The sequence below is a fragment of the Nerophis ophidion genome, linkage group LG02, assembly GCF_033978795.1.
Source record: "Nerophis ophidion isolate RoL-2023_Sa linkage group LG02, RoL_Noph_v1.0, whole genome shotgun sequence".
NCBI lineage: Eukaryota > Metazoa > Chordata > Actinopteri > Syngnathiformes > Syngnathidae > Nerophis > Nerophis ophidion.
Window position 1 is genome coordinate 49,652,102 of NC_084612.1, and position 22,544 is coordinate 49,674,645.

Sequence of the window (22,544 nt, forward strand, 5' to 3'; positions counted from 1 at the left end):
CACTTCGCCGGGTTGGCGGTCAGCCCCGCCCGCCTCAGTGACTCGAGTACCAGCCCCACCCTCTGCATATGCTCCGCCCAGTTGTTCCCTGGATGATGACATCATCCAGAAAAGCGGCAGCATATGTCGCGTGGGGCTGCAGCACCCGGTCCATGAGTCTCTGAAATGTGGCATGCGCATTGAACAAGCCGAACGGAAGGGTCACGAATTGGTATAAACCTTCCTGATTGGAGAATGCCGTTTTTTCCTTAGACTCTGGAGACAAGGGAATTTGCCAGTAGCCCTTAGTCAAATTCAGTGTCGTAAAAAAAACGAGCAGTGCCCAACCGGTTCAGGAGCTCGTTGACCCGGGGCATCGGGTAGGTGTCAAAACGTGACACATGATTTATCTTGCGGTAGTCCACACAGCATCGCACTGACCTATCTTTCTTCTCTACCAGAACTATGGGGCTGCACCATGCACTGTGTGACTCTTCTATTACTCCCAATTCCAGCATGGCTTTTAGATACCTCCCGAACTCCTTTCCGCTTGTGTTCGGGTAGCCTATAGGGCCGAGACCTCACCGTCACGCCTGGGGTTGTCGCTATGTGATGCTGGGGGAGGTTCGTGCGACCTGGCAGGGGGGAGAACACGTCAGCAAAACGTTGCTGCAAATTGGCCACATCTGCTTTCTGTGACGGCGTCAGATGATTATCACAGGGGAGAGGGAAGGGCCAGGGGGAGGGGGTCACCTCCGGCCCCAGCTCCTCGCTCTCTGCTATCGCCGTCACCATGGAGACAGGCTCCGCTTCCTTCCAACGTTTTATCAGGTTGAGGTGGTATATTTGGGTTACCCCGCCCCGGTCAGACCGCCTGACCTCGTAATCCACATCACCTACTCGTCGTGTGACCACAAAGGGTCCTTGCCACTTGGCGAGTAATTTGGAGCTAGTTGTTGGGAGTAACACAAGTACTTTCTCTCCCGGTGAAAATTTCTCTGAGTTGCGTCCCCTTGTTATACAGTCGTTGCCGAACTTTTTGGGCTTAGAGCAAATTCTCACGTGATAAATGCTCCAATGTGTGAAGTTTTGCTCTCAAGTCCATGACGTATTGAATTAAATTTTTACTGGGGCTTGGACCTTCCTCCCAGCTTTCTTTAACTATGTCCAACACCCCGCACGGCTTCCTACCGAACAACAGTTCAAATGGGGAGAATCCCGTTGAGGCCTGGGGTACCTCCCGCACTGCAAGTAACAAGGGATCTAACCATTGGACAATTTGGTTTGTCCTTGTGCACAAACTTCTGGATCATGGATTTCAAGGTTCTATTAAACCGCTCCACCAACCCAACAGTCTGTGGGTGGTAAACGCTGGTCCGAATAGATTTGAACCCCAATCATACGTACAGCTCCTTTAATGTGCGTGACATAAAAAAACGTGCCCTGATCAGTCAGAATCTCTTTTGGGATTCCAACTCGGGAGAAAACTTGAAACAGTGCCTGCGCGACACTCTTTGCAGAGGTGGAGCGCAGCGGTACTGCTTCGGGATAGCGCCTTGCGTAAACGACCAGGACTAGTGCAAAGCGATATTCCTGGGTGCTTGGGTGAAATGGTCCGACGAGGTCCATGCCAATTCGCACAAATTGGACCTCTATGAGTGGTAATGGCCGCAAAGGGGCCCTAGGGAAGGCCGCAGGGTTGACTAGTAGACAGTCCGGGTGGGCCACACACCAGCGGCGCATGTCTGCCCGAATGCCTGGCCAATAGTGAAGTGAAGTGAATTATATTTATATAGCGCTTTTCTCTAGTGACTCAAAGCGCTTTACATAGTGAAACCCAATATCTAAGTTACATTTAAACCAGTGTGGGTGGCACTGGGAGCAGGTGGGTAAAGTGTCTTGCCCAAGGACACAACGGCAGTGACTAGGATGGCGGAAGCGGGAATCGAACCTGCAACCCTCAAGTTGCTGGCACGGCCACTCTACCAACCGAGCTATGCCGCCTCAATAAAACTGGACCATTGTCCGATTAAGTGTTTTATCATATTCTTGTGGCCAGCCATGGGATAAAATGTGTCGCCTGGAAAATCATTTCCCGACGGCTTTTTGGCACCAAATATTGGGTGATTTCCTCCCCTGTCTGAGTGTCACCACTCATTCTGTATAATCGGTCCCTAATCAATGCAAAGTGAGGGAAATCCCGCTCTATCCGTGGGCAAACCTGCTGCCCATCAATTAAAATCACTTGGTCCCAGGTTGCGCGCAGAGTGTTATCTCGAGACTGCTCGAGTGGAAAATCATCCATGGGGCGCCATTGGGGAACCGGGGAAACCTCCGCCGCCCCCCCTCCCCCTCACGGATATTCCCTTATCCTATCGGTCATGAATGTACCCCTGCGCACAGCTTTATTAACCCGTTAAATCACGACCAATTTGTTCCCATGATTAAGGGGTGCGCCGGGCGCGAACTTACAGCCACCTTAACACTATGTTTTTTCTATTTGAAAACAATTTCCACCGGCACGATAGGGTGCTCGTGAATATTTCCATGCACACATTTAACCCACAACCGTGTAACCTTTCTCAACGCCCCGGGTCGAACCAGGTTCTGGTGGATCATGGACTGCTCGCAGCCTGAATCCACCATCGCCCGGTGTGTACTCCCTTGTATCCTTACAGGTACATAGTATGTATCTTCTGGCCTGGGTGAGGACATCGAAGGGTCGGCAACCCGGATCACCTGCCCCACTTCCATCAATGGACATTTTCGCTGCAGGTGTCTGAGCCGCCTACACCTCCAGCACGTCAGCCCAGGCATTCGGGGCGCGATTTGCGGGGGACACAGCATCGGCAGCGGCCGGGGCCTGAGGGAGAGAAAGCATAGCAGGGTTGTTTAGAAGCTGTGGCCATGGATGGGCTCCCTCGGCCGGCGGCTCGCGCAACCTGAGCGGCGTTGGAACTGGACGCGCCGCTGCTACAGTGGTCCCTTCTTCGATCCGCCCGTCCTGTCCAACACCGCTCGTTCCATGTCCCGGTAATTTACCCGGGACGCTGGTCGAAAACTGAGCGCCGCCTGCTGCGCCTCTCCCGCAAGCAGCGGCAACAGCCTCACAGCCCACTCCTCCTCTGGTGGCGCAAATGCTCCCGCCGTGGCCTAAAACATGTCCATGAAGGTTTGTGGGTACTCCGCTTCTGCCATCCGGTGCATCCCCACGGCCGCCAATGCTGGCTTCGCTGCTGCTGGTGCCCCCGCTCCGGTTCTCCTGGACATTGCACGCAGTATCTGGCTCTGCTGCGCTATCTGCTCCTGCATCGCCTCCATTTGGCGATGGTTAGCCATGGACACTCCTGCCAGAAGCTGCCCCAGCGCCGCTATTGGGCTTGGCGTTGACATTGTCTCTTTTTTCATTGGGCGCCATAAGTAGAAGTCGCTGTCTTGCGGTTCCACAGATGCACGTCAAAGTAGCCACACACAGAGAGTTTTCAAAAGGTTTAATGTTTTTTAACACCACCAGCAAAATAAATAGCTTTCTGTTTTATTAACTTTCCAGTCCCTCTCACAACTTCCTTCTCCTCCTGCACCCGGCCACTCACTGTTAAAGACAACAGATGATTAGTTTAACACGTACCACCTGTGCAATCTAATCATCTGCCAGCTGTGTTTCTTTGTCAGCACATGCCACGCTCCCATCCGATGGCGCTCTGTTTCAGCACCATGGCCAGAGGTATTGACCTTTACTCCTGCGGCGCGCTGATCACAATCCCCTTCCACAGGCCAATTCCCTGTAAACAATAGACCAGAGGGCCCCAATCCCTGTTACCAATAGACCACATTGGCCAAAACCCTGTTTCCAATAGACCAGAGGGGCAAAATCCAATAGACCACAGGGGCCAATTCCCTGTTACTAATTGACCAGAGGGGTCAAATCTCAGTAACTAATAGCCCAGAGGGGCCAAATCCCTGTTACCAAGAGACCACATGGGCCAAATCCCTGTTACCAATAGACCAGAGGGGAAAAATCCCTGTTACCAATAGACCACAGGGGCTAATTCCCTGTTACTAATAGACCAGATGGGTCAAATTTCATTTACTAATAGCCCAGAGGGGCCAAAATCCCTGTTACCAATAGACCACATGGGCCACATCCCTGTTACCAATAGACGACAGGGGCCAAATTCCTGTTACCAGTACACCCAAGGGGCCAAATTCATGTTACCAATAGAGCAGGGAGGCCTAATCCCTGTTACCAAAAGACCACAGGAGCCAATTCCCTGTTACCATTAGACAAGAGGGGCCAAATCACTGTTACCAATTGACCACATTGACCAAATCCCTGTTACCAAAAGACCAGAGGGGCAAAATCCCTGTTGCCAATGGACCACAGGGGGCAATTCCCTGTTACCAATAGACCAGAGGGGCTAAACCCCTGTTACCAATAGAGCAGGGGGCCTAATCCCTGTTACCAATAGACCAGAGAGGCCAAATCCCTGTTAGAAATAGACCAGAGGGGCCTAATCCCTGTTACCAATAGACCACCCGGGCAAAATCCCTGTTACCAATAGACCACAGGGTCCAAATTCCTGTTACCAATAGACTAGAGGGGCCACATCCCTGTTACATATTGACCAGAGGAGCCAAATCCCTGTTACCAATCGACCACCGGGGCCAAATCCATGTTACTAATAGACCACATGGGCCAAATCCCTTTTACCAATGCACCCAAGGGACCAAATTCCTGTTACTAATAGAGCACAGGGGCCTAATCCATGTTACCAATAGACCAGAAGGGCCAATTCCCTGTTACTAATAGACAGGAGGGACCAAATCCCTGTTACCAATAGACCAGAGGGGCCAATTCCCTGTTACCAATAGACCAGAGAGGCCAAATCCCTGTTTATTGTATACCAGAGGGGCCAAACCCCTGTTACTAATAGACCAGAGGGGCCAAATCCCTGTTACCAGTCGTTCCCCTTTAAAATGTGTTTTATGGCAATTACAAATTTGACTACAGCGTCAGTCGTTGTATAAAGTTGTGTTTTCCATCCATTTCAGCAGACTGCATTGCCAAATTAACCCCCTCTTCCTCTCACCCAAGATTCACCCAGGAACAGGACCATATGATTCCCTTCCCTACTGTAGTTGGGAAGACATACACAAACACACACATACACACACACACACACACACACACACACACACACACACACGCATGCACACACACACACACACACATACACACACACACACAGACGCGCACACACGCACGCACGCACACACACACACACACACACACATTACTGTATTTGTGACCTTCTTGAAACCTCCGAAAATTGCATACCTTTTTAGGACCACCCTTTCTAGAAATATAAACGTTTGTATTTGTATTTACAACATTAATAATATAAACATACTGTGCAAATATAAAAAAGGTAAGCTTCGAGTTATTTTTTTATTTTTGAAATTTTTATTTGTAATTTTTTTTTAATCTTCATTTTTTACTTCAAGTTATTACAGTATGTCTCTATATACATATGTATTTTTTTGTATTATTAATTTTGGCCAAAGGGGGCACATTTCAATTTCTGAAACACACTTTTTATTACATATGTTGGCCAGAGGGGGAGTCCTTAAATTTTTTTACACACACTTGTTATTTCATATGTTGACCAGAGGGGGAGCACTTTGAAAAGCGACACACAGACGATTTGAAAAATCCCTACTTTTTGGGACCACCCTCATTTTGATTTTGATTTTGATAGACTTCACTACCAGGGGTGCAAATGAGACATTCTCTATTGGATGCAGTGGTTTTTCCGTATTTGGACCATGATTTATGTCCAAACTCGTTCACCGGTCCTCATATGGGCGGAACTTTTCCTTGTTGATCACTCAAGAAAGACAAGAACACACACACACACACACACACACACACACACACACACACACACACAGTTGAATGCACGGCTGAGTACAGACGAGCCAGGTGAAGAAACACCATACATGTATACGGTAAATATACAATTACAAAAATAGAACTAAATCAAATCTAACATAATTTATAAGAAATAAACAGGAAAGTATGAATAACATTGGGACCATGATTTATGTCCTAAGTTGTTCACCGGTCCTCATATGGACGGTACTATTCCTTCTTGATGTCTCAAGAAAGACAAAATCACACACACACGCACACACAGTTGAATGCAGAGATGTGGACTCCAGTCACATGACTTGGACTCGAGTCAGACTCGAGTCATGAATTTGATGATTTTAGACTCGACTTGACAAAATGTAAAGAGACTTGCAACTCAACTTAGACTTTAACATCAATGACTTTTGACTTCACTTGGACTTGTGCCTTTTGACTAGAAAGCATTTGCTTCTGTCAGGCTTGCCCCTGACAGTGTGTTTGTGTTTTAGTTTTTCCTGTGTGTGTGTGTGTGTGTAGTATTTCCTGTCTTTAATTCCTGTCAGCGCTCTTATTCTGTCTGTTTCCTGTCTTTCTCCCTGTGTGCTGTGTTCCCTCTGCTGCGGCTGATTGGCACCTGGCCACACCTGGAGTCAATCAGCCTGATCCTATTTAGACCTGTCTTCCCATCCAGTCAGTGCTGGATTATTGTCGATGTCACTTCTGTATTGTCGCTCCTGTCGTGTCTTGTCGTGTCGTGCCATTGCAGCGTAACGGTAAGCTATATTTCGGTAGCAGTTTGTAGCTTACTGTCTTTTATTCCCTGCTTTCAAATTGTCTTTGTACTACACGTAACAACTTCTGTTTTCCTGCACGCTACCCGCTAGCTTCCACGCTAGGCCCTTTTGTTTTTGCTAGCTTCCATGCTAAGCTCCTTTTGTTTTCTAGCTCCCATGCTAGCTCTTTTAGTATGTTATCCGCCTCGTGCGCGCTTTTTGTTGTACCCCTTTTGTTTGTTTTTTTTCTAAGTGTTTTATTAAACCATGTTTCCTTACTCAATGACTGCCTCCTTCTCTGCATCTTGGGGTTCGTCACAAATTAACTCTGACAACTACTTTCCCCAAAACCCAAAGATGAAAAGGTTATTCAGGAGCGCTCCGTATCTTTCATTTTGTACGTGTGTGTCTGTCAGCGTGTGCTCTCAGTACAATAGCCAATCAAATTAGATCTATGTTGTTTTCCTCCCACGGCTTTCATTCAATCAAATTGCAGGAAAACCAACAAAGAAGAGTTGTCAAACAACAGATAAATATCTATATATCAATATATCTTATAGATATCTATATATCTTATAGATATCTATATATCTAATAGACTGTACGTCTGTTGCTGAGTTTATTCTGTTGCTGAGTTTATTCTGTCTTGACACTTTGAATTGATATTTTGTATTACATTATTCCCTTAAATGATCATGTTTACAGTGATTGTTTTATATGTATTTTTATGTGTGTTGCTTTAGATAAAAATGTCTGCCAAATACTTAAACATAAAACATATATAAACATCTGAAAGTCTTTATATCAGCTAAAAACACCAATCTGTTTCACTGAATTCAGAATAAAACCAATTTATGTCTTACCCAACAATTAGTATTTGAATATTGTTACTTGAAGACTTATTCCTGGTTACAATTGTACTGTTAAAAAAGTATTGTCTTACATTTTTCCTAAAATGAGAATGCATCATAATTAGTGGCGGCTGGTGAATTCTGTTTTAGGTGGGGCTGAAAGTTTGTAAACCAAACCCCTGTAGTGGCGTCATCCTCTCCCAGAAGAATTTTTTTGTGATTTTCACATACAAATATTGAAGATCTATGCTCCTTCTCAACTCTGTGGTAATATTCTTTTCACAAAACACAACCAATAGTACGTCAATGTTAAATTTTACCTGTAAAAAGTAATCCCCTGATTCCTATTTTCAACAATACGCTCATTTGAGCAGGAAAACGCTGAACACCATCTTTGTTTTCTAGCTGTCAACTGTCAGTTTAGGCTGCTTGCCGGCTCCTCTTCACCACTTCAAGATGGCGGCCAAATTGCTCGCGTCACAGCAGCCATTGCCGCGCCTACTTCCGTATAAGATGTCTATTGTTATAGCGTCACTGCAAACATGGCAATCTATTGCGTCCACTGCAGTTTGCTACCTTATTCATACTTTTTGTCAAGTGATATTTTTTAAGCAGGGTTTCATGAGGTACCTACACATAATGTTACGTTAGTCAATGTATCACACACAGTAAGGTAACGTTAGACAGCGGTCAGCAGCACCGCGTATTTTAGCCACCTACAAAGAGACAAACATAGTCAATTAAAGGGAAGTTAAAATGTACACTATAATAAGAATATGTGTACATATTGCATCTAAAAAGTACAACTCTGTTTATTGTTATGTTTGTATATTTGTTATGTTTTTCATGTGTATGCACACATAAACACACATACAGTATGAGATTAGCTCAATGAGATAAGGTAAGAACAGGATAGAAACTTCTGTGGAACTAGTTACAATGCAATATGTCATGGAAATACTATGTTAACTCTTTTGTGCAAATAAGTACACTTGCACTTGTTTTTTCAAATGTGTTTATTCTGTAAAGGAGTGAGTTAAATGTCTAAAATTACTGGTTAACAGTGCTATTATGAAGTGCAATGTCAGAACTATTTTTTTTTTCTGCAATTTCCAATGCACTTGTTTTAATAAATAAATACAGCGTTTTAAAAGCATACACAATCCGTGTAAATATATAAGTCTGTGGTTAAAAGGAATTGAATGGACTCGAAACTCAAAATGCAGGACTTGGGACTTTCCAGTCTTGACTTTGGACTTGACTCGGGACTTGCCTGTCTTGACTCCAGACTTAACTTGAGACTTGAGGGCAAAGACTTGAGATTTAATTGTGACTTTGTCCCACCTCTGGTTGAATGCATGGCCGAGTACAGAGGAGCCAGGTGAAGGAACACTATTTCGTTCTTATCTGTACTGTGAAGTTCAAATTTGACAATAAAAAAGGAAGTCTGAGTCTAAGATGTTAGTTAAAAGGCAAGATACATAAATCCTCCATCCTTGTATTCACATTCATTCATTCATTGAAAGAGAAACCGCTGTATTGCACACGGCTGTTTTCAGAAAATGTAAAGGTCTTTTGTCATTTACTGGATGTTATTAGTTAAATATTAACCACAATATTTGACAATATTTCCTTTCCTTAAACAAAAATAGTACTAAACCAGTATGCCGGTATACCAATGTTTTTTTTGGAGTCCACAAGTCTTACACTTCTCCCTGAGGAGTTCATGTGAATGGGGTCCTTGAACCCTTCAGTATCCTGTGGATTCACAGGTATTTGTGCCAAGTCGTGTCTTGACATTTTTGGTAATCTCCCCAAATTGTGGCAAAAGCAACAGTTTGGCAGAGGAGGAAATTGGAGATGAAATCTTCCCGACGGAAATTGGGAAATATGAAAACGTTCAGCTGTGTGTTTAAAACGAACATAACAACGCTGGGTACAAATGAGAGGCTGGTGCTACATGCTAACGATAGGCCACGCTAACGGCTTCCAGTCAGATATTTCTTGTCGTGTGACCCTGAAAAAACATCCAGCTGCATAGTTGTGGTGTGTCGGCTCACATTCTGACCACAAACATCTTGTTGTCGGCTTGACTCATATTTTGTTTCCATCCCCCCAGACAGAGGAGGACTACATCCCTTACCCCAGTGTTCATGAGGTACGACTCATATCTTTCTTCTCATGTCACAACCTCAAACTAAATCCTACAATATAGCAGCAGATTCCTATAAACAACCCAGCAGGCACGAGACATTGATACAACGTTGATTATATGTAGATGTACATTAAAACTGACATTGAAACAGCGTTGCAAAATAGTTGTGTTTGTAAATTGAGACAATGATGGTGTCTAACGTTATATTCAGGTTGTTGGTTAAAGGGAATAAGCGGTAGAAAATGGATGGATGGATGGATGGATGGATGGTTGGGAAATGACCAAATTTCAATGTCAAATCAACGTCACATGACATTGAATAAACTTTATTAAAAAGTATGTTATTTCAACATTGTATTTGTGTTGTAAAATATTGGTTGGAAAATGACCAAAATGTAATGGTCAAATACACGTCAGAACCCTACGTCGTCAAAAAGCATGTCGTTTCAACAATGTATTTGTGTTGTAGAATATTGGTTGGAAACAGACCAGAATTCAGTGGTCAAATCAACGTCAGAACCCGGCATTGATTAAACATCATCAAAAATCATGTTGTTTGAACGTTGTATTTGTGTTGTAGAATATTGGTTGAAAAAATTACCACATTTCAATGGTCAAATCAACGTCACAACCAGACATTGATTAAACGTCGTCAAAAAGTATGTTGTTTCAATGTATTTGTGTTGTAGAATATTGGTTGGAAAATAACCAAGATTCAACGGTCAAATAAATGTAAGAACCAAAAATTGATTAAATGTGTCACAAAGCATGTTGTTTTTGTCAGGACTTGGAATAAGGAGTGGACTCAGATGCAGAGATGAGGTTCTAATAAAGCTTTTATTTTGAAACCACTTTTTAAACCTCCGGAGCCAGAGTATTATACGCACTTAATGATTAACAAAAAAAGTCAGCGGAAATAATTCCGGAAATAGATAAACCAAAAATCACTCCAAAAATACAAGGAAAAAACTAACAAAAGGACAAACTATCATTAAAGTCGTATCTACTATAAAAAAATAACACAAATCGCTCCAACAGGAGGAAGAATAAAAAGGCCTATAACTTAATACTTAATAAAGATAAATAAAAAAACACTCAATCTTTGAGGAAGAAAAGGAATTTAGAAAAACTAGAAAAACTCAACAAATAGGTTGGACGAAGGCAAGAATAACAAAGGTTGCTCAAGGCAGGAAAAAAGTACAATTCAAAATTACAGCAAGATAATTCTTGTTCCAAGGAAGTAAACGTGGGAAGAAGCAAGGCATGGATACAAACATGGACATGGACATGGACGCTAGATTGACATGAAAGCTAGAGACAATCTGGCACAGGACAAGGGGAGGCATGAGCTTAAATAGAACATGATGGCAATGGGAAACAGGTGTAAACAATCAAGGGTCAGGGATGACGTCAGACTGGTGACACAAAAGGAAGGGCTCGTGATCTGAAACGAGGAGTTGCTTTTCAAAATAAAATATGCAAATCACAAGGCAGAAAGAACCAAGACGAGACTTCCCTCACCACGGTGTGACAGTTTTAACGTTGTATTTGTGCTGTAGAATATTGGTTCGAAAATAACCAAAAAGCAATGGTCAAATCAACGTCAGAGCCCGACATTGACTAAACATCATTCAAAAAGGATGTTGTTTCAACGTTGCATTTGTTTTGTCAAATATCGGTTAAAAGAATGACCACATTTCAATGGTCAAATCAACGTCACAACCTGACATTGAATAAACGTTGTCAAACAGTATGTTCCAACGTATTTGTGTTGCAGAATATTGGTTGCAAAAATGACCAAACTTCAATGGTCAAATCAATGTAAGAACCCAAAATTGATTAAACGCTGTCACAAAGCATGTTGTTTCAACATTAAATTTTTGTTGTAGAATATCGGTTGGAAAATAACCAAAATTCAATGGTCAAATCAAGGTCTGAACCCGACATTGGTTAAACATCATCAAAAAGGATATTGTTTCAATATTGTATTTGTGATGTAGAATATTGGTTGGGAAATGCCCAAATGTTATTGGTCAAATCAACCTCAGCACCCGAAATTGCTTAAACATCGCCCAAAAAAATGTTGTTTCAACGTTGCATTTGTTTTGTAGAATATCGGTTAAAAAAATGACCAAATGTAAATGGTCAAATCAATGTCACAACTTGACATTGACTAAACATTGTTAAAAAGCATGTTGTTTCAACGTGTTCGTGTTGTAAAATATTGGTTGGGAAATGACCAAATTTTAATGGTCAAATCAACGTCCAAACCCAACATTGATTAAACATCATCAAAAAGCATGTTGTTTTAACTTTATATTTGTGTTGTAGAATATTGGTTGGGAAATGACCAACATTCAAAGATCAATTCAGCGTCACAACCTGACATTGAATAAATGTCGTCAAAAAGCATGTTTCAACGTAATTGTGTTTTAGAATATTGGTTGTAAAAGTGACCAAAATTCAAATGTCAAATCAATGTAAGAAACCAAAATTTATTAAAAATGGTCAAAAAGCATGTTCTTTCAACGTTGTATTTGTGTCATAGAATATTGGTTAGAAACAGAGCAAAATTCAATGGTCAAATCAATGTAAAAACCCAAAATTGATTAAACGTTGTCACAAAGCATGTTTTTTCAACATTGTATTTGTGTTGAAACATAGTGGTTGGGAAATGACTAAATTTCAATGGTCAAATCAAAGTCACAACCTGATATTGATTAAATGTCGTCAAAAAGCATGTTAATGGTACCCCCTTTGGAGTCAGGCCTGGATTTGGGGCACGATGGCGAGTGCCTGGTGCCGGGCCTGTCTCCATGGGGCCCGGCCGGGCACAGCCCGACAAGGCAGTGTCGGTCACCCCTCCAATGGGCTCACCACACATGGTAGGGGCCATAGAGGTCGGGTGTATTGTGAGCTGGGCGACAGCCGAAGGCAGGGCACTTGACGGCAACGTTCCCTCTAAGGTACGCGCCTTTGCAATTGCACACTGCTCGCGCGTCCCCTGCGCACGGTAAATCTAGGCCGCACACAAAATGTAATAAAAAGATAACCGCATAACAGTGTGCACGTCTGCCGTCGCTCACGTGCGCCACTGAATGCTCAAGGAGTTTTGGCGTTTGCTCACACATATTAAAAATTGGAGGGAAAATTGCTTGGCGGTCTGATCCTCGGCTACATAAGCTAGCTCTTAAGACGTACAACGTCACCTCGCTGGGGGGGAAGGAGCCTAAGCTAGTGCGCGAGGTAGAGAAGTTACGGCTGGATATAGTCCGACTCACCTCAATGTACAGCAAGGGCTCTGGAACCAGTTCTCTTGAGAGGGGCTGGAGTCACTTCCAAAAACTCAGACATTGGAGGAGTTCGGAGAAGCCATGGAAAACGATTTCCGGATGGCTTCGAAGCGATTCTGGACCACCATCCGCCGCCTCAGGAAGGGGAAGCGGTACACTGTCAACACCGTGTATGGTGAGGATGGTGTTCTGCTGACCTCGACTGCGGATGTTGTGCAGGGAATACTTCGAAGACCTCCTCAATCCCACCAACACGTCTTCCTATGAGGAAGCAGTGCCTGGGGAATCTGTGGTGGGCTCTCTTATTTTTGGGGCTGAGTTTGCTGAGGTAGTTAAAAAGCTCCTCGGTGGCAAGGCCCCGGGGGTGGATGAGATCCGCCCGGAGTTCTTTAAGGCTCTGGATACTGTGGGACTGTCTTGGTTTTCAAGACTCTGCAGCATCGCCCGGACATCGGTGGCGGTACCTCTGATTTGGCAGACCGGGGTGGTGGTTCCTCCCTTTAAGGAAGGGAACCGGAGGGTGTGTTCCAACTATTGTGGGATCACACTCCTCAGCTTTCCAGGTAAGGTTTATTCAGGTGTACTGGAGAGGAGGCTACGCCAGATAGTCAAACCTAGGATTCAGGGGAACAGTGTGGTTTTCGTTCTGGTCGTGGAACTGTGGACCAGCTCTATACTCTCGGCAGGGTCCTTGAGGGTGCATGGGAGTTCGCCTAAACAGTTTACACGTGCTTTGTGGACTTGGAGAAGGCATTTGACCGTGTCCCTCGGGAAGTCAGGCACGTTTTCCTTCTGTTTGTTTTCTGTTTTTGGTACGTCTTTGATTTTTGAAGATTAAATCATGTCCCTACATGCACGCCTTGTCCGGATTAGTCCGTCTGCATCCCGGGAGAACGAACTGCAGAAAGATGCAAGCCCCCCCCCCCACGTATTTTCATAATTTTAAACGTTCAGTATTATTTTCACATTTGCATCACAACGTTCACTTTTCCTTCAACAACAACAACAAGATTACTAATCATAGCAGACTTCATGAGAGACAACAAAGACTACTTTGGGACAAATGATGATCCAGAAACTTCCTTTTTTGAGCTTGAATTCAAGTTTTAGAAGCAGTTTTAGTGAAAAACTAAGCATCACACTGCAAAAAGTCAGTGTTCAAAAACATGAATAAAAAATATAAAAATTAGGGGTATTTTAAGTATTCTAAGTAAAATTATCTGCCAATAGAACAGGATAATTTGGCTTGACAAGACTTTCCAAAACAAGTAAAATTAGCTAACCTCATTGAACCCCAAAATACCTTAACATAAGTATATTCTCACTAATAACAACTGTACTTCTATATGAGTGCATATTTTCTATTGTTTCATTGAAATTAAAACAGCAAAGTCCATTTGGCTGTCATCTGTTTTTATTATGAGACACAATTGTGTCAAAGTCCTGATTTTATTTTCATGCTTGAAATAACAAATTATTACTTTTAAAAAGTACTTTTATAATTGTGAGTGTTGATGACAGCTTTGCATCAATTTATATTCTTGTTTCAAGAATGTTTTACTCAATATAGGTCATAAAATCTCAGCAACAAGCTGTAATATCTTGCTGACATCATTTAGGACTAAAACCCTTAAAACAATTAAAATACATAAAATTTGGTTAGTGAGAAGAATTATCTTATCGGACAGAAAATAAGCAAATATCACCCTTATTTGAGATATGTAATCTTACTTGGTTTTCAGTATTTGCAAAAAATACTAACAACAATCACTTACTGTACAATGTCTGCTCTTAATTGGATAAAGACTCATGGGATGTGTATATTTTCCCGTTTAGATAAAAAATTTATCATAATCCCCACAAGCTGTTAAAAAAAAAAAGATGCTGCAATCAAGCGTCTTTCAGTGTCTTTCTGGCCATCTCCGGGTCTAAGTTGGATGTCAAATTTGACCAACTTGTGTGTTTATGTCCACAACCTTCTACGATCCAGGTGAGAGGCATGATTTGTAATCTCATATTAACTTTTACCAACTCAGAGGCGATGCAGCGGCTCAATATGTTAATATAGCATCATAAGTTAAGTTAAAGTTAAAGTACCAATGATTGTCACACACACACTAGGTGTGGTGAAATTAGTCTCTGCATTTGACCCATCACCCTTGATCACCCCCTGGAACGTGAGGGGAGCAGTGAGCAGCAGCGGTGGCCACACCAGGGAATTATTTTTGGTGATTTAACCCCAAATTCCAACCCTTGATGCTGAGTGCAGGGAGGTAATCTAGTTAGGTCTCTGTAATCACGGTGCCACTAAAAGTATTTCCTCTGCGTTAGCACTTATAATAACAATTTTGCTAATACTTGGTTGATATTCCGATCATGACATGTAAATGGAGTATTGCTGGCATTTTTTTTTTGGAGAGTTTAATGGCCAAAACATTGTACTCTCATTAGCTCCATCGCTGGCACATCATACTTGCCGTATATTACGAGTTAATATGCATTAAAAAAAAAAAAACATGAGTGTGAATGATAGACAGCATTTAAAACAAAATGTGCAGTTCCTCTTTAAAAACAGCGTAGTTATTTTGTCCGATAGAGGATATTTGACTAATGTTGTTGCAGCATTCTCTGAAACCAACTGAGCACATGTTTCACTTGAACAAACATGTTGCATGACGTTATTTATTACTATTGCGATTCCGAAGATGCTGTTTTTGCCTGGCCACTTGAATGCAACGTGAATATTAACAACGGCCGACTTGTTGAAACACGCCGCAGGTCCTGAGGCGCTGCGGTCCCTTCCCGCTCATCCTGCTGCCCCAGTTCGGTGGCTACTGGATTGAGGGGAACAATCACGAGCCAAAAGAGGCGCCCGGGGCAGAGCCGGCACCCGGCCCCGCCTTCTTTGTCAAGCTGGAGACCAACAATGCGGCCAAGATCTACAGGAAACAGTTCATGGGCAAGGTCAGCCAAGTGTGTGTTTCTGTCTCTCCAGGAAAGACATTTGCATGAGAATTGAACAGAAAAAAAAGACTAATTAGAAGATGATCTCCATCCCCAGTGCGCTTGTAGGGACTCTTCTTTATTGCCTTATCCTTTGTCAGATCATCCATGCATTAAATCTTCTTCTTCTCCTCCCAGGAGCACTTTAATTACTACACCGTGGACGCCGCCCTCGGCCACTTGGTTTTCTCGTTAAAGTATGATGTCATCGGGGACCAGGAGCATCTGCGCTTGATGCTGCGGTACATTTACTTACTATACATATACATATATATAAATATATATTTACATTGGTATATATTTATTTTTTTACGGCTGCAACGATTTCATTGCCTTTACTGGAGGATTTTTGTCTTGTTAGTCCTAATAGAGCTAATAATATTCTCCTGCTCCATGGTTATCCCAGCAGGCACAAGCCATTGAAACAACGTTGAGGACTTGTTGAATTAGGTCCTGACCTTGAACAACTCAAACATACTTTTTGACGATGTTTATTCAATGTGAATTGAAGTGAAGTGAATTATATTTATATAGCGCTTTTCTCTAGTGACTCAAAGCGCTTTACATAGAGAAACCCAATATCTACGTTACAATTAAACCAGTGTGGGTGGCACTGGGAGCAGGTGGGTAAAGGACACAATGGCAGTGACTAGAATGGCGGAAGTGGGGATCAAACCTGGAACCCTCACCCTGACGTTGATTTGAACATTGAATTCTGGTGATTTCCCAACCAATATTCTACAATACACATACAACGTTGAAACAACATGCTTTTTGTCAACGCAGAATCAATGTTGGGTTCTGACTTTGATTTGACCATTGACACTTGGTCATTTCCCAACCAATATTTTACAAAACAAATACAGCGTTGAAACAACATGCTTTGTAAAAATTTTTATTCAATGTCAGGTTCTGACGTTGATTTGACCATTGAATTTTGGTCATTTTTCCAACCAATAATCTACAACAGAAATACAACGTTGAAACAACATGCTTTTTGACAATGTTTAATCAATGTTGGCTTCTGACATTGATTTGACCATTGAAATGTTGGTCATTTCCCAACCAAAATTCAACAATACTAATAAAACATTGAAACAACATGCTTTTTGACAACGTTTAATCAATGTCAGGTTATGACGTTGATTTGAACATTGAAATGTGGTCATTTTTCCAACCAATATCATTCAACACAGGCACAACGTTGAAACAACATGCTTTTTGAAGACGTTTAATCAATGTCGGGTTCTGTCTTAGATTTGACCATTGAAATGTATTTAACAACCAACAATCTACAACACAAATACAACGTTGAAACAACATGCTTTTGACGACATGTATTCAATGTTGTATTCTGACGTTGATTTGACCATTGCTTTTGGTCATTTAGCAACCAATGTTCGACACAAATACAACGTTGAAACAACATACTTTTTGACAACGTTTAATCAATGTCAGGTTATGACGTTGATTTGACTATTGAATTTTAGTAATTTTTCCAATCAATATTCTACAACGCAAACACAACGTTGAAACATACTTTTTGCCGACATTTATTTAATGTCAGGTTGAGACATTGAGTTGACCATTGAAATTTGATCATTTTTCCAACCAATATTTTACAACACAAATACAACATTGAAACAACATGCTTCTTGTCAACGCAAGGGAATAAGTTTGATTTTGAGATTAGTGGGGACACAAAAGTGCTCCAAGGCAGCACTCTGAAAGTTTACTTTTTTTTTTTTTTTTACAATAGCAATCATAATTTCACGTCATGCAGATGTTATAGGATAAAGCAACTAAAATGAAAGCAAAGGAAACAACTTCAAAGAGTTCTCATCTTTACTCTTTAGTGTAGCGTTGTAGTGCAACTGTGCTTCATACTGTCAATTAACATAGCCTACTGTCCATCAACAACATCAGAAATACATTAATGGAATACAACGTTGTAAATAAACATAAATGAACTGTAATAATCTCCAGCCTCTCCTTCTCTACTTCCTCCTGCCTCTCTTCCTCTAACTTCTCTGACCTCTCCTCCTCCATCTCCTCCAGCCTCTCTGCTGTCTGTCACCTTACAAAAAATATGTTGATGCATAACAGATACATTAGGGACAATGACCATAGAGCTTGATGGTACAGTTACTGCCTGAGCAAAAAGTTTTGTTCAATGGTATTTTCAAACCATTGCTCACTTCTACACAAATACATGAAACTAAAAAATAATTTCAAAAATAAAACGGAAAAGTGAAATCCGGCGATCTGATTGGCTGTTAACCGTGGTTTAAATATTGAGCGTGGCTACTATTCTAAAGCCTTATCACAGCGTAGGCTATCACTCCGCCTCAGGCACGTATGACTGGTAAGAATGGAAGTTGTTGTCATGTATCCATGACAACGGACTGTTGCAGTCCATAGTAAAAGACAGCTGATGTTTTTACGATGTTAAAAAACGGACTAAAGTAGTTGAATTCACATGTTTAAGGTTAACTTTCCCCTCCGGGGAGGGTTAACAATGGTAGAGTGGACTGAGCATTGACTTTCACCTGAAAAAAAGCGGAGGAAAAGACGAGATGTAGTGCTAATTTGGAGCTAACGTCTGGATAGGTGGGACTATTTTTTCCATAGTGAGGCTATTTTATTGGGTAATATGTATTTTTGGTTGAATAAAACTACATTAAATTGATTGAGTATTCCTATTTCATATTGACTTTATTGGTAACCGTTTTATAAAAGCAATATATCACTCCAGTCCATGGTATATGCTCATTATAGCACTCTAAGGGGCGTGACTGGAGTGATATATTGTTGAATTATTCAATATTGTTGAGCCTCTATACACCCTTGAAGTAATTTACAGTTTGACTACTAAAGAAGTCTTTTATATCCAGTTTTCTTTTCATTGACATCCTTCAAAACCTACAGCACACACGCACGCAAACAGACACAAACACAATGTAAATCACACCACTGATATTAAAATCCATCTAGTTACCGTGTGCCAGGAACAACAAATGTCGAACATGTTGACAACTTACACTGACAGTTGCACCGCCTCTCGGTAGGTCGCTAGCAACTAGCATGTAGGCTAGCTTTTACAAGCAGAAGGAGTGACAGCGGGGCAGCCAATCACACGTAAGTTAGCATAAACCGGCAACCAATCAGGGAGCGATATTTAGGTTAGGGGCGGGACTTCTAGCAGAGGCCGACATTTAACCCTTTCTGTGCCATAATTATTGACTAAACATTACGGGCGGCGGTTGTATTGATAGTGACTACACAGTAGCGGCTGGATATTGGTAGGGATGTGTCCCTAGCGTCCCTACCCAATTCTATGCCAGTGTCAACGCACAATCATTGTTGTGTTCCTATGTTTATTTGAGTATTGAAATTTGGTTATTTTCCAACCAATATTCTACAACACAAATACAATGTTGAAACTACATGCTTTTTGATGACGTTTAATCAATGTCAGTTTGTGACGTTGATTTGACCATTGTAATGTGGTCATTTTTCCAAACAATATTCTACAACACAAATACAACACAAATACAACACAAATACAATGTTGAAACCACATGCTTTTTGACAATGTTTTATCAATGTCGGTTTCTGACGTTGATTTGACCATTGATATGTGGTCATTTCCCAACCAATACTGTGGATCCAACGTTAGACATCAACCTTGTCTCAATCTAAAAATACAACTATTTTGCAACGTTGTTTAGAAGTCAGTTTTAAAAACATTTACGTGGAATCAACGTTGTACCAATGTCTTGTGCTTGCTGGGATATTTCATGTCTCCCGTAATCGCCGCTGAGCGGAGGGACGATGGCCGTCTGGATGTCATTTCAAGAAGCATAATTGCTGATGAAGGGAAGAATGGTCTGACCGGCACAGGCTGTTAGCATCCACATTCATTTGGCCTTCAATGAGACGCGACCTCAAACTATTCAGCCCGCTATTGTTGGAGGACTTTTAATTTTCTTTTCTTTTTTTCCCCATTAACGCCATTATCTGACTTTAATAAGATGTCATTATTTTCACAGAGAAGCTTCTGAGATAGAAATAATTGTCTGAGAAGGGAAAGATAGAACCAGCGTGGGGTGTGACGGTTATAGTTGCCAACTCTTTAGAATTTTTCAGGAGAGTCCTGAATTTCAGTGCTCTCTCCTGAAAATCTCCCATGGCCACCACTCTCACGGATTTCTCCCGATTTCCACCCGGACAAAAAATATTGTTACCAACGTCCCCCTGCTCACGCGTCCAAATCTATGCCGGGCACTAAATCAAATTCTATCTGAACTGTAAACAAATTAAAATCATAACAATTTGTATGGAGGGTCATTAATGTCCTAATGATAAAAGCTTTTATTTGACACTGAAATTATATGATTACATTTTTTGCGTTTTAATTTTGCAAACCATTTTTTTACATCAAATTATGCAAACAATTTAATAGAGAAAAAAATCAGAGTATATAAATTTAGTTTAAAAAAAATTCAGTCTGAAAAAAATAGGTGTTTAAAAGATTCTGTGTAAAAAATAAAAGTATAAAGATTCAATGTGAATTTTTTTTTTTTTAAATCACTGTATAACAATTCTGTGTAAAAAATGCAGTGTAAAAAATACTCAGCGTATAAAAATTCAGTGTAAAACAATTTAATGTAAAAAAAAACAGTGTATAGAATTTCAGTGTATGAAAAATTCAGTGTATACAATTCAGTGTATGAAAAATTCAGTGCAAAAAAATTTCAGTGTATGAAAATTTCAGTGTATGAAAAATTCAGTGTAAAAAAATTCAGTGTATCAAAAATTCAGTTTAAAAAAATTCAGTGTATTAAAAATTCAGTGTATGAAAAATTCAGCGATGAAAAATTTGCTGTTTCAAAAAGCAAGACTTACTTCTGGTAGATCAATTCTGTCTCAGAGTTGATATTTGATGTAATGTCACTGTTCTGCAGAACTTTATTGTAGAAATGTGTTCCGTGTCTCATCTGCATGAAGCAACACTTCCTGTGGTCAAAAGTGCAGATTTTGACCGTTGGAATCTTTACTAAAGTGTAAAAACACCCAGCGAGTCACTGGATTATGACGTGTTGTGATGTCACACCTGGTGGTCAGGTGCTAATGTGTATAATGTAACACCTGGTAGTCAGGTGCTAATGTGTATAATGTAACACCTGGTAGTCAGGTGTTAGTTGTGTGACTGCACACCTGGTGGTCAGGTGCTAGTGTGTGACGTCACACCTGGTGGTCAGGTGTTAGTGTGTGACGTCACAACTGGTGGTCAGGTGCTAGTGTGTGTGATCTAACAACTGGTGGTCAGGTGCTAGTGTGTGATGTCACATCTGGTGGTCAGGTGCTAGTGTGTGTGATCTAACAACTGGTGGTCAGGTGCTAGTGTGTGTAATGTAACACCTGGTGGTCAGGTGCGAGTGTGTGTGATGTCACAAATTTTTCAACACTGAATTTTTCTACACTGAATTTTAACACAAAAAAATAATTTTCAATGAAATCGTCTGCATGATTTTAACAAAAATATACAAAATTAAAACGCAAAAATTTTGTTGCATATATTCAATATATTAAAAAAAGCTTCTAAAATCTCATCATCTGTCAGCAGTGTCTCGCCCTCAGCACATTTCCCGCCCCCATCCGATGGTGCTCATCCTCAGCACCACTGACAGAGGCGGTGACCTTTGCTCATGCAGGCGCACTGGCCACGCCTCCCTCCACATACCTGAACAGAAATTGTTGTGGACTTCAAATCTCCACTGGAGTTATTGAAATAGCAAAACTATTTTGACTTTCAGCACCAAGCTGAAAACCTACCAGGACGTCATCCCCATCTCCTGCCTTACCGAGTTCCCCAACGTGGTCCAGATGGCCAAGGTAAGACCGAAGTCATCCAAGGGTCCCAAAAGTGTCTCCAAACGTCATCTTCATTCTTCACAGCTGATTTGCGAGGAAGTCAACGTGGATCGCTTTTATCCGGTCCTCTACCCCAAGGTAAGCCACCGGTCCACCCTTGGTCAGCATCCGGTCCAGCTCACCAGTTCTGGTCCTCAGGCGTCACGTCTCATCGCCACCTTCGACGAGCACGTCATCAGCAACAATTTCAAGTTCGGAGTGGTGTATCAAAGGTTCGGACAGGTGAGTAAGACCCCGATGGGGTTTTATTTTGAAAAGGTTCCCCTGATTGAGCTTCATTGCAGACCACAGAGGAGGAACTCTTTGGAAATGTGGAGGAAAGTCCGGCTTTTGTGGAGTTCTTGGAATTTCTGGGCCAGAAGATTGAACTGCACGACTTTAAAGGGTTTGGATGATTTTTTTTTACTGAAATTTTTAAGACATAAATTAGGACTTTGGATCATGCAAACATATTAAACAATAAGAGTATATTTACGAATTGACTTCATATCAACACTTTGGTTCCTGTACATACAGGGAGACAACATTATTGTACAAAACCCAAAACCAGTGAAGTTGGCACGTTGTGTAACTAGTAAATACAAACAGAATCCAACATTTGCAAACCTTTCCAACTTATATTCAATTGAATAGACTGCAAAG

At 41.6% G+C, this 22,544-nt stretch overlaps 1 protein-coding gene across 7 annotated transcripts in view; it reads left to right on the top strand.

The window, feature by feature from the left end:
* Nucleotides 1-22,544, top strand: part of LOC133541975 (rap1 GTPase-activating protein 1-like) — a 397,810-nt gene that overhangs the window by 297,132 nt on the left and 78,134 nt on the right. For 6 of the 7 annotated variants that reach the window (XM_061885745.1, XM_061885754.1, XM_061885771.1 and 3 more), the window contains 7 exons: nt 9,634-9,672; nt 15,741-15,926; nt 16,104-16,207; nt 21,785-21,863; nt 21,927-21,980; nt 22,041-22,124; nt 22,187-22,287. In XM_061885745.1, the coding sequence (XP_061741729.1) occupies nt 9,634-9,672; nt 15,741-15,926; nt 16,104-16,207; nt 21,785-21,863; nt 21,927-21,980; nt 22,041-22,124; nt 22,187-22,287 (647 nt within the window). The remainder of the gene's footprint in view (nt 1-9,633; nt 9,673-15,740; nt 15,927-16,103; nt 16,208-21,784; nt 21,864-21,926; nt 21,981-22,040; nt 22,125-22,186; nt 22,288-22,544) is intronic. The other variant, XM_061885732.1, reaches the window with a different exon arrangement.